The sequence below is a fragment of the Erpetoichthys calabaricus genome, chromosome 5, assembly GCF_900747795.2.
Source record: "Erpetoichthys calabaricus chromosome 5, fErpCal1.3, whole genome shotgun sequence".
NCBI lineage: Eukaryota > Metazoa > Chordata > Cladistia > Polypteriformes > Polypteridae > Erpetoichthys > Erpetoichthys calabaricus.
Genome location: NC_041398.2, coordinates 70,978,420 through 70,992,006, shown reverse-complemented (window position 1 = coordinate 70,992,006; position 13,587 = coordinate 70,978,420). Strand labels below are relative to the sequence as shown.

General features: G+C 37.0%; 1 protein-coding gene across 1 annotated transcript in view; it reads left to right on the top strand.

The window, feature by feature from the left end:
• pgrmc2 (progesterone receptor membrane component 2) overlaps positions 1–13,069 on the top strand; it is a 31,936-nt gene extending 18,867 nt beyond the window's left edge. Inside the window, exons 2-3 of the mRNA XM_028801663.2 lie at positions 5,337–5,492; positions 11,651–13,069. Coding sequence (XP_028657496.1) covers positions 5,337–5,492; positions 11,651–11,748 — 254 coding nt within the window. The 3' untranslated portion in view covers positions 11,749–13,069. The remainder of the gene's footprint in view (positions 1–5,336; positions 5,493–11,650) is intronic.
• Positions 13,070–13,587: the final 518 nt, after the last annotated feature.

The window sequence follows — 13,587 nt, the reverse complement described above, 5'->3', positions numbered from 1 at the left end:
CTTAAATGTTAGCATAAAATATATACACTGCAGTAACATAAAGCAAGTTGTTGCATGTTGATAACACATGCAAGTAAGAATTTCACTTTACTCTGTACATGTGATATTAATGACCATATATAGTAAACCTATAAGATGAAGCGCTGCAGTGCAAATCCACAAAACTTTAAAGTTATTTTTTGTTTCCTGACTTAAAATTAAACATTGATCTAAGAAAAGGCGCCCATTTATTTCCTACTTGATTGCCTCAGTGTCCTGTAAACTGTGGGTTGGTTATGATTGAATATATGAAGAGCCTACAATAGATAGATAGATAGATACTTTATTAATCCCGAAGGGGAAATTCACATACTCCAGCATATTATATTATATTATATTATATTATATTATATTATATTATATTATATCTTTTTAAGAAAAGTGATAATATTAACACTCTGAGACATCACCATTGTGATGCTATCCTCTGAAAATGCTCAGTCACTGGTTTCAGGCATAGCAAGTAGAAATGAATTATTCTGATCAGAAAAGCAAGTATTAGGAATTTGACTGCTTTCTCTTTCCACCATACTAGAGAACAGTACTGTTGAGAGCAATGCAAAATACTCTGCTGTGTAATTCATCCTTGCTGTAATCTAACCCTATTTCTAAATCCGTATCAGTGATAGGTGTAATCGATTTCTTGAGCTCTCTTTTTCACATTCTGGGCCTGTGAGAGCTGTAGTAATGGCAGCTTTTTTTTCCCCAGTAGCATTTGAGTATATCATGAGAAGTGTTCCATTAAAAAACAAGCCTATGGATGCAGTGATGCAATTATACAACAATGTTGTGATTTTCCATTTTCGTGTGAAGATGCAACTCACTATATTGTGTTTGTGAAACACTTGTTCTGCAGTCCCAGCCCACTTTCGCATACAGTGATGTCTTTCTTGTGCACTGTCAACTTTCACATCATTAAACAGACAGTGAATGATGGTTCTGCTAAATTGGAGTCATTTAGGCATATTACGTCTTGGTTCTAGTTTTTCCAGCAGTTTTTTTTTTAATCTCTTGCTTTCAATGAAAGACATTCATTTTCAATTGTCTTTGTGTTTCATTTCAGTTATGTGGCAATGTCATACAACATATGATGCAAGGTCAAATTATGTATTGGTAGTATTTTGTATTACAAAATTCGATATGACAAAATTTTGTCTCATGCATAGTATTGAGTAGTAGAGAAGGAGAGAAACAAAATAAAACTGAGTGCCATTATGAAAAATGCTGCACAGTAGGGATGGGAATTGATAAGATTTTCATGATTCCGATTCCATTTTCGATTCTGTTTAACAATTCGATTCTTTATCGATTCTCCTATCGATTCTTATTTTTAAAAAAGGAGAACACACTGGTCGATTAGCTTAGAACTTTGTTTTATATCTTATCTTTGAACAAGATAGACATTTAGGAGTAGCATGACCTTACAAACCCAACAGTGAGATCTTAAGAGAACCACAGCCTACAGCTCCTCGATGGGGTGCCACGGGGTCCCCAGAAAAAAATTTGTAAATGTAAAATAATAATAAAATAAATATTCTTCTGTAGCAATAACAAAGTATAACATAAATTATTCTGTGGAAATTACACAAGAATGTCCAGTAACATTTACACTCTCCTTTTTAAAAGTATATATGAGCTGAGCACGCAAAAATAAAACTACATCAGCCAGCAACAAATACAATCAACTCAAGTCCAATGGAACTGTGCACTGTGCAATTCTGCAACCATCAACTATTTTGACAGCTACATCCATGTTGACCGCATTATCAACAGTGGCTGCCACAACCTTGTCTTTGATACCATACTCCTCCAAGATTTCATCAATCTCCTCTGCTACAGCTGTCCCTGTCTGTGCCTGGTACACTGGTTTGGTTTTGAGGACTTTTGCTTGAGCCTGCATTCCTGACATAATGCAGCGTTACTGTGAGGTAATGATCTTGACTAAAACTTGTCCATCCATCTGCAGTGACGGCTGCCTTCAACACGTTTCAGCTCAGAAATGGAAACACATGAAACATCTGGTAAGAGGAGAACATGCAACTTTGACATTCCCTGACTTAACCTACAATTAAACACATTCACTTACCGAAAACCGGGGGCATCAACTGTGGCAAATGGGTGCAAGCCTTTTACCACAAACTTAGTCACTGCTCGGTGACATTCGTCTATCCTGGCCTGTGTCATTTTTTCTTTTCCCCGCCTCTGTGAAAGGAGAAGCTACCGGTAGACTGCAGCGAGAACTGCCAGCATCTGAGACAGCCAGACTCTGTCTGTCTCTCTCGTCATGGTCATTTAAATGCAATGCACAGTAATAGCAGGTTTTGCAATAAGGCAAATCGCGCTAACATAATATGCAATGTTAGTTGATTAGTTACCTGCCGTATTAACGGGAGAGGACGTGCAAATGTTACAGCTGCTGCTGGGTTGAGATTCACTAGTCCGGAGCAGATCAAAAACATGACATTCATTTAAGGTTATCGCGTGTTTTGTGAGCAAATGCTTTTGCATATTCGTAGTGTTTCCTCCCATTGATGAAATATATACTTTGCAAGTATTGCAAGTTGCCCTGTTGTCATCCTTTCTCGTAAAGTATAACCAAACTTTTGAGCATTTGTGCCGCTTAGGCGCCATGTTTCCTGCTGGGTAAATGACGCTACACAACGTGGTGACGTCATTTGAGGCGACTTTCGTTTGCAAAAATGGCAAACAATTCCAAGGAATTGAAACAGTGGGAACCGGTTCTCAACAAGAACCGGTTTTCGATTCCCATCCCTACTGCACAGTCTCTCTGACACACTAACACTGCATCCTTTCAGCCAACAAAGCATTCAGCAGAAGAGTGTCAAGTAGGGGTTCCTTCAAACCAACAACAATATGTCTGCATTATGCCTCTCTGTGACTGTGACAGCCAAGTAAGAAGTTTTCTTTCTTTATAGTCATTCTGGTCTGTGTTCAGACCAAAGTGTGTGTATTTATTTGTTTACCTACCTATTTATTTATTTATTTATTTAAAGAGCTTATGTAAAAACCAAAAATTCCACATGGGGACAAATAAAGTTCTATCTAATGGTTGAGAAACACATCAATAGATGACATACCACAAAGATTACCTACATACTACTACCAGTGAAAAGCTCATGAACACCTCCATGTTTCTAGTGTTTATTGAAATTTAAGCAGTTCAGATCAGTGAATAACCTGAAATGGCAAAAGGTGATTAGATAAAATGCAAAGAAAGTGAAGATGTCCAGCGAGTACAGTTTCCCACATAATCAAAAGGAACTTGGAAACTGAAAGAAACTCTGACAGGAAAAAGCCTGGTACATTCAGAGCCACAACAAAAATCAGAAGATGAGTTTCTGATAGTTATCAACTTGCTTTATACGCACCTCACAGGACAGTGGGGGTGCTTATACTGTAAGATTTTCATTGGTAGGCACATATTGCATCAATTAGGGCTTTCAATAAGGTGTTTTTTATATGTACATATTATATTAATAGCTGCAAAGTTTTTCTGTCTTGTAAAACCAATTCAGAGATGTACAGGTACATGCAATATGCTGTTTTTACTACAAACTCTTCAAATGTATAGCAGTTTAAATTGAACAGTATTGTCAGTGTGTGCCGGTGGCTAATAGAAACAGGGGTGGATCATATGTAGTTAATGAATGGACACAAAGGCAATGTTATATAGAGGTCTATGTCTGCTTTTCAAATAGATATGGCCATTGCCAGTGTAGGATGCTTTTTTGGATTTTTTTTACCTATCAAATTCAAAATTAAGAAGAGAATATTGGCTCTAAACAGATTTAAAACAAAATCAAGGTTAACTTCTAATGTGAAGAAACAGACATTGTCACTTTAAAGGAACTCACACTCAACACGTTTTGCCCTTTGAGATCTCTGTGTGCTGAATGACAAAGTACTGAAATAAAACTGCACCAATTCCACATTGTTTCAGTAAAAGTGTCAATACTTGGTATGGCTTCATAGCAAATAAAGTTAAAAGATGAAGAAACAAGATACTGATCTACTTTGATAGCATTTTACTTTGCCTTTATCAGTGTTTCGTTTCATCAGTCAGTTTAATCAGTGTTTTACTGCACTTGAGCTGACATCATCTGATACTAAAATGTTTTTGTAAACGCAGGATACAAATACATTGCAGTTATTCAGTTGGTAATTGTAAGAGTTCTATCTGGTCATTCACAGTGTTGTAAATATTATGTAATCATTGAACTTGTGCTAAAATTGAATTGGTAGTATTGTTCTTACATTCACATGACCCCGTCATTGGGAATTACTGTATGCTAGCATTTATTTCAAGAATAATGTAATCTAATTAAATGATCTAATTTAAATGTTAGCATGTTTTTTTTGTGTTTTTTTTTTTTTTTGGCTCCTCCAAGTATGTGTTATCTTTATTTTGCAATTTTAATCTTTGTCCTTAAGTAATTTTATCTACGTCTTCATGGCAGCATGGTAATGATCATGCAGTATATTATCTAAAAGCTGTACGATTTATAATGATACCCATGATTAAAACTTATTTTTCCTAGACAACCTCTCTATTTTTTCTTTTCAAAACAAATTGGCTTATGTGTTGAAATTTCATTCAACAATAGGCAGATGCAGGTGGAATACAGTAATTGGAACTTTTCTACAACAGATTTTGTGATATGCTTCTCAGAATTAGTGCAGAAAGTTGCTTAACTAGACCTATTTCCTGGGTTTACTTGATTTTGACTTTTTACTAATTGCACTAAAGCTGCAGAAGTGCTGTCATTGCCTGGTTGGCATCCTGCTCTGATGCATCATTGGCATTGATTTGGTTGCATGTACAGAGATTAACCCTGCTACTGCAGTCTGTAAAGTTACCCTATCCATGGGACATGGAAGATGGCTTTGGGGTGGGGGGGTTTGGGGCTCCATCAGTAGACAGCTATACTCAACACTGATTACAACTTAACAGACTTGATTAAGGATGGGATGGGGGACACGAACACCTTAATGATCTTCACTTCAATTTTAATGGATTATTTTAACTGCTGCTGCCATTCAGTGGTGCTTTATAAGAAAGACATGTGATTAGGTAAGGGTGTATTTTTTTTAAGCAAATCAGAACATGTTTTTATTATAACACCCACTCATTCAGGTTAAGAACTATTATTTTGGGTAAGGAGAAAAATGTACTCCACTCTGTTATACTTCTAGTCTCTATAAGCACAGAAGTTCTGCGAAAACTGTTTTTGAACTCTTTGTATTTATGCATTTGTGTTTTTGTTTGTGTTTCACAGATGGCCCTTATGGCATTTTTGCAGGAAGAGATGCATCAAGGGGTTTAGCAACCTTTTGCCTGGATAAAGATGCACTACGAGATGAATATGATGATTTGTCTGATTTAAATGCTGTACAGATGGAGAGTGTGAGAGAATGGGAGATGCAGTTTAAAGGTAAGGCTGTTTTCTACCTGTTGAGACTTGCACAAAATTGTTGCCTTTTTTATTTTCTTTTTTTAAGTAGTGCTGTGGAGTTCAAATAAACAAAACATTTGCATCATTATGACCAAGAAATGCCAGAATAGCAGTACATATAAACGCTACATGTTTACCAGTTTTTCTTTTTAGAAGCTTCAAGAACTGTTTACTTACCAAATACTGTCCTTCTTGTTATCGGAGGCAAATAGTCTTGGCCACATAAAAATAAACTGACTTGTTTTTGAAATATTGATGTGCTCCATTTTTTAGAATGTACATGCTTTGCTAAAATAGTTTACTTGTTCTCATTTTAATTCCATTAACACAATGTTAACCACTTCCAATATACCATGTTACACCTAAATTGATGTAAGAGCAAATTATGCACTAATAAAAGAAACTTTTAGTATGGCATCTGTCATTGAAATATGTCCCAAAGTGCTTGCACAAATACACAGATAACGTTCCTGCAATAAAAATGTGCTTAACTACTGCATAAGATCACAAATCTGTTTAAAAGAAAAATAATAAATCATTAACATTTGATTAAGAAGTAATAACTAGGAAATCATGTTACCAGAAGATCCTGCTAATGTGGAGGGTATTTGAATTTAGATAGTCTGTAGCTATCAAGATATTATTTATTATACATATATACTGTATATCTAGGGAAAGTGGTGAAATATGTACCAATTTATGATTACTCTAAATGTGATTGCTAAGGAGTTTTTTTAATTTTAGATTTGATTTACACCCATTAAATGTCAGTTCTTGTCCAATTTATTTTATGTTTCCTTTTTCAAATAGTTTATATCCATATTACTAACCGAGAATGCTAAACCGGATGATGGACGCAGGCACATCCGGCAATGGGCCGTAGCTGCAAAAAGACGTACTGCGCAGGCGCAAAAAGAGTCCGCGAGAGTCGGCTGAGGAGCCGAGAAAGGCGGACAAAAGAGGGCGAGAGAGGCGGATGAGGGGCCGCGAGAGGCGGACAAGACCACAGAAAAAAGGAGTGAGCACAGGAAAAATGGAGAAATGAGGCGCAAAGAGCAACGAAAAAAGGAAAAGGCACATAAAAAAGTATTCAAACGCAAGCAAAGCACGAAACTAGACCCAAAAAAAAAAAAAAAAAAAGAGGCTCGCGCACAACAGCAAGGCACCCCACCCCCCCCCCCACCCCCCTACAGGCACCGGACGGGACACACACCAAGAGGGGGATTCAACAAGCCCATGGAACACAAAAAAAAGAACACAAAACCACCCCACAGACCCTACAAGCAACGGACGGGACACACACAAAGAGGGGGATTCAAACAAGACACAGGAACACAAAAAGAAAGAAGACGCTCGCGCAACAACAATCCTCACCCCCCCCCCCCCCCCCCACACACACACATCCATAAGAAGTGACACCCAAAGCCACATATTCTAAAGTGAACGTCATCACCTTCACACTAGACAGCATAGGTGTTGGCATAGGTGGATCTCCTTACAATAAAGCACTATTAACCGTTCAACTGCAGAAAAGGAAACATATTAACAGTGACTGCGATCGTCCTTATTACTTATCCATATTTCGCATGCTGAGAAAGAAACAAGTCATGAATACACGGTCACGGGTACAAAACGAAAAGGAAATGATAACAGGAACAAACACACGAACACGAAAGAAACAACAAAATAGACGGCTATGCAGCATAGGTGGATCTCATTACAATAAGGCACTATTAACCGTTCAACCGCAGAAAAGGCTCCATATTAACAGTGAGTGCAATACTCCTTATTACTTATCCATATTTCTAAAAGAAAAAATGTCTCGACTCCAAAAACGCAAAGCTCAACTAAAGCTTCTAACTAACGATGTACCTAAAAGTAAAAACTTTATGAACTGCATTAGATCCTACAATAGTTCATTTGCTTTTGCATATACCGGAGTAAATATCAGGCCACCAAAAGGCAATGGACCATACTGCTTTCGCATATGTGCACAAATACTGCATCGCATTGGAACAGTGCACCCTGAAACAAATCAACAACGCAAATATGCACAAATCTACATCCTAGATCCACATTACGCAATCTATCAATCAAAGTGCTGCATCGCAACAGGCACGGATTCAAAACGAAACACCTCCCGTCTCAGACATACGTTAATGGCAGCGAAGGCTACAACGGGCTTCTCACACAGCACAGGCAAATCGATTACAGCTCCAAAACAACACGTCCCAAATACTACACATGCAACAACGCGCCTCTCAAACGGCACAAGGAAAACATACACCAGGAAAATTCATTCGGATTAATGAATGTCATTTGCAATCATTGTCATTCAGTTCACTTCCCTGAAGAAACAACTAGCAATACAAGTTATACATTTACACGTTGTTGTCAAAAGGGTCAAATTAGACTGCCTTCTTTACATTCATATACTGAATATCTACAGAAGCTTATAACTGACGATGTACCTGAAAGTTAAATCTTTATCAACTGCATTAGATCCTACAAATCGGTATCCACTATGAACATTAACGGTGGCACTGCACGTGACATCCGTCTTGAAAAAATGTTGTTTATTGATGAATGTTCAATGACATGAAGTCACTTACTCAACACCATTCATAAACTTCTACAAACGTTTATGAATAATAATATTCGATTTGGAGGAAAGGTACTTTTATGAGGAGGAGATTTTAGACAGTGATTAGCTATTCTTCCAGATGCCATGCACTCAGCTATTGTTCAGTGCACCTTAAAATACGCAGACAATTGGCATTACTTTCAAAAGATACAGTTAGTAAAAAAGATACGATGTCCAGAACCACATCATAACAATTGCTTATTACAACTGAGAGATGGTACACTCACCAATACAGATGGACTTCAGCCACATATTATTACAATTCCTCAAGCCTTTATCTGCGACGACTTAGTTACAGAGACATTTGGAACAGCAATCTCATTAGACCAAATGCCCCTTTTAACACAACGCACTATATTATGTCCAAAAAATATTAATGTGGAAAACATAAATACCCAAGTCATTCCATTACTTCCTGGAGAGACACAACTCTTTCTAAGCTCTGACAAACTTGACTCTGATCACAACAATAACCATCTTAAATGACCTTACAAGTTCTGAGCTGGAATTACCTTTTACACTTAAACGGCATGTACAAAGACATTTTCAAATAAACCTTTACACTGTGCCACACACTTTATTGTTTGATTTCTATTTGCATCATCTACACTGTCACACTATTCTATATCTCATTCATACATCACGCTCTTTGTCATTCCCAACACCAGGGGTTGGCGAGCGAAGCGAGCAGGGGGCGGAGCCCCCTAGTAAATTTATAACATTTGCTGTTTTAGTACGTATACTGTATGTTTTCTTTTCTGTTCAAAATCAACATAATACCAATACAGGATAACTATTTTTAATACAAGAAAAAGTATTTTTCCTATTAATTTTCAGTTGGAGAACTACCCTTATGGACACTAATGTGCTAAGTGATTGTGTTTTTAACTGTGATCGATTGCACAAATAATAGAATTATACTGTAGTATCGCATTTAGTGTACATATGAGGTCAACATTCTTGCAAAATAAATATTGAAATGTATTATTTTTACATGTTCAGGTTGCCTATCAAGGAACAGCTACATGTAAAAGCTTTGTTTCCTTGAGAGGTAGGTGAGCACAGGTAGTTGGCTCTAAGAACCTATACTATGGGGAAAAAATGAGGCCAGTATTTCAGATTTTCAGCATTTTTCTTGACATGTTCCAAAGATGTAAAAATGCTATTCTGAGCTCTTCAGTGATTATTCTGTTTTTTTCCTAGCAGTTACTCACAGCTTTTAAATGTTTTATTAATAGATGAATTAGGTGTTGTTTTTGGACACATCATGCTCATTTCTTTTGACGATTAGCCCTTTTCACTGATCCGGGAAGCGTTGTCAATGTGTAAATTCTCTTCCAGTTTACCTAAACAATGGCAGGATCATTTAAAAAAAAAAAAAAAAAAAGTGCTTCAGTTGTATTCTTCTGCGTTCAGATTCCTAACCCTCCTTGCCTGGGTTTTAGCAGCTTTCCTACTGATGAAACATAGTAAAGATAATACATGCAAACAATCGAAAGAGATAAAAATCCAAATTTTTTTATACAACATTGCAGCATTTATGTGTGTAGCTAGCACTTTAAATGTGATGAGTTTATGCACTGCTCTAAGATTGATGCTGTGCCTTTTTAACTGGAACTTTAGTGTTGTACTGACCTGGGAATCGGCTTTTGAAAGGACAAATGCTTGTCTCGGAGTTAATGTGTGAGAGTCTGTGCTGACAGAAAACAGCACAGCTTGTGCCTTCTCAATCGAACCGTGTCCATGGAATGGCTCGTGCTCCTGGTCAGTGTATACAACTTAACGTAACTGCAATATTATTGAAACTGTTCTTTTTTTGACTATCAATATAAATCATAAGTTTAAATGTTGTATGTCTGTGTGTTTCATGTCAGGAACTTAACTCACATTAAACAAACAAAAAAAAAATTGGAAACAATGTGACAATAAGTGGTTGCTTGGAAAACTCAGATCACATATGGTTATTTTACAAGATTACAGACAATTTACCTTGTTTTTTCTAAATTACAATATACTGACATCTGTTGAAATGTATGAAGCTAATGTTAAATATGGAAAAATGTTACCTGAAATTGTCAGTGTACAGGCATAATAAAGTTAACAGACTTACCTTAGTAATTATAAAAGAGTAACTCTGCTGAAATTTTACCATCTTTGTCCAGTTTTGATACTTTGTCATATAGTGCTATTTAACGACACTTCTTACATTGCAAAAATACAGAAGCAGAATACACATCCTCCATTACTGGCAGAGTAACAGGAAGTAGATTTACTTGTCAGTGTGTCATTTCTGGATTTAGTGAAAAGGGCTAATTGGTGCTGTAAATGAAAACGCTACTGTTATTGAAGTTCTAAACACATGAAAATGAGATGAGTGAGTTGTCATGTGCTTTCAGAGAGTGTTAGTGCTGCAAATAGGGAGTTTGAAAGCAGATGTGCAGTGCTTCTCAGGCCTGTGCTAATTGGCTCCCGTCTCTGGATTTTTGTTTAGTTGGTTGCACATAATATTGACTCCCCAACCATGGATTTGTAACATTTCTTATACGTATTCATGGCTCTGTAGTTGTTTGTTGACATTGGGTTATGCTTGCCACTGAGCTTTGTAGGACCCTGACCTCATGTGATGCTGTCCACATACTTAATATTGAAATCTTTGAGATACTAAAATGCTGTAGCTGTCATGTAACACTCAAAAATAAAGCCAAGGTACAGGAGAGTGACTGGTGAGAAGTTGCAGAGAATAGCTCTGTGTAGTGTGGGGGTCTCTGTGTGTTTAACTGTAATGGACACATCATACAGCATGTGGAAATAATTCTACTACAGTGCTTACATTGGATTGTTGATCTTTAGTGTCTATCATCGAAAGCAAAACTGTTTCCTTTATTTTGTATTGGAAACATTTTTAAACGATTAGCTATAATATTGCAATACCCATAAATATAATCACTTTTCAAGTTTTTGCAGCCATAGAATGGAAGGCATCACTGTCCAGAGTTGTGTAAAGAGGTAAGGCAAAAATAAATACGCAAGACTGTTTCAGTAATTCATGACCAAGCAACAACAAAATAATCATCCAGACTGGGATAACATCAGCTTTGCTGTAAATGCGTATATTGAATCCACAAGTGCATCCTTTGGGTGTAAAATATACAAATGCTAAATAATTCCACATATTTAAACAAAGAAAATAAGCCACTATCAATGTAATGAATTGAAATGACTCCAGGCATTTGAAAGAAGTGAATTGATCGTCGCTCAGTTACTTCAGAAGCATAAGAAATACAGTACACTTTTATACAAATAACAAACTGTATTATTACATCGAACATGTTTTTTAAATTGAAATGGACTACAAAATGAAGTGTTTGCACACGAGTAACAATCAGCTGGGGTTGTGAGAATCTTATCAAAAACGGTTAGTGTAATAGAAGACACTAAAGCTGTGTTAAAGCTGCCTTTTGAATTATTTGCTGTCTGCTTGTTCTGTCCTTAGAAAAGTACGATTATGTGGGACGGCTTCTGAAGCCTGGAGATGAGCCATCAGAATATACGGATGAAGAGGACATAAAGGATCACATCAAACATGACTGAACTCTTTGCTGAACCAAAGCCAAGGCCTTAGAGTGCTGTTGCCCCTTTTGTCCCTCCTCTTTCACAGAACAATATTCAGCTTGAGTTTCAACTTGCCGACAGAGGATATTAAAACCTACTGTTCTGTTCTGTGTAAAGGAAAAGTTTATCCTTCTGAGGGATTTTAATGATCCAGCATCAAATTCTTGCTGCCAACATTTTTTTTATTATTATTTCAATTGTCATTGTTTATTGTTGAGTAACTCTTCATGTTTTGTTAAAATTTGTGGGAGTGACAGGGGCAGGAGAAGGGCTGGGGGCTTGATAAGAACAACGTGGATTTGTTTTCTCCGCTGATCAGCTTTTGCTATTGTATTAAAAGCTTCTGAAGCATGTCGATTGTGACACAAAAAGCTTTAGGGGCCTTTTTAAAGTTATTTCTCTGTTATGCCTACATTTATTTTTCAAACCGGTTCATGCCATTGTTCTGTTTTAAATGTGTTGGTAGTTTTGCATGTAGAGGGTTCACTTCCATGCCATCAGAATGTACGTTTTGAGTTTAGTGTCTTTTATTTTTGTTTTTTTCCTTGCACCACTAAACTGCATCAAATCTCAGATTGAAAAGGGAAGGTCTCTTGTTGGCTTCATTTTTAGAGGGTTTGTTTGTTTTTTTTTTTTCACCTACCATGTTTACATGCTACAAAAATCAGCTGTACGTCCGTATTTCCCAGAATGATCAGATATTAATTGTGCCTTATTTCAGTTGTTTTTTCTATTTAAAATGAAACTTGAACTGTTCAGAGGAAAAAGAAGCAATGCCCCAGTGATGTGTCTTCTGCTGAAGAGGAACCACTTCCAGTTCTTAATCTGACAGCAGACATGCTCTTGTTCAGATAGAAATGCTACTGGACTGGAAAGGAATTCTTTCGTCAATCTTTGTATATAAACTTTGCAAATTCTATTCAGTGTTACTGATGTTCATGTAGTTAATACATTTCACATCCTACTGTATGTGTTGTAAAGGCCAAATGCCCCCATTGCTTCATTTTTTTAAATTTTATTTCTGTTGAACCTTGCTGTCTTTTCTTACATGAGGGAGAGCGACAGACAAGGGGAGGGGCGAGGGATGATCCAGTTGTCCCACCGGAACTTGGGGTGGTTAGGTGAACTGTGGGAAGTTGAGCTGCCAGTCCTGTAAATATATGTGCATACCATTTTATGAAAGCATGTATAGCAGAGTAAACTGAGCTCCAGTTTGGTGCTTTGTATAGCTGTGTAGAAGGTGCAACAGAAAAGAGACAAGACATGTTCAAGCAGAATAAACAATTTGGTTATTAAAGAATTTGTGGGGTTTGATATTAAACTTCGGCAGAAGCAAAATCATTTCTGTGTTTCTTACATTCTTGATACTGTCACTGACAATGGTGAGGTCCTCGGTGTGTAAAGTGGGTGGGGAACTGCAGCGGGCTTATCAGTAACATACCACACATGATTACTCAATAGCAGGACTCCTCTGTCTCTCCCTTATCACGTTGTGCTCATTCTGGTTCCTGGCCTTGAAAGAATTTTTAGATTTACCAGTACAGGACTAGTTTTGTGTTGGGCACTTCACAACTGGCTACCCTTTACTGTACTACTCCATCGCTTTTAATTTCTAAATGAAGAGAAATCACTCCACACCTTTACTCTGTGAGCTCATTAGCAATAATGCCTTTTTCTTTCCTTCCTGTGTTTCTTTGTTTAATTCCTTACATTTATATCTTCCTTCCATTTCTGAAGTGCACTGCATACAACGCCTAGATATTCATATTTTGTTGATGATATAGAGATTAACGTTTGAAACTGTGGGCACTGGGTGTG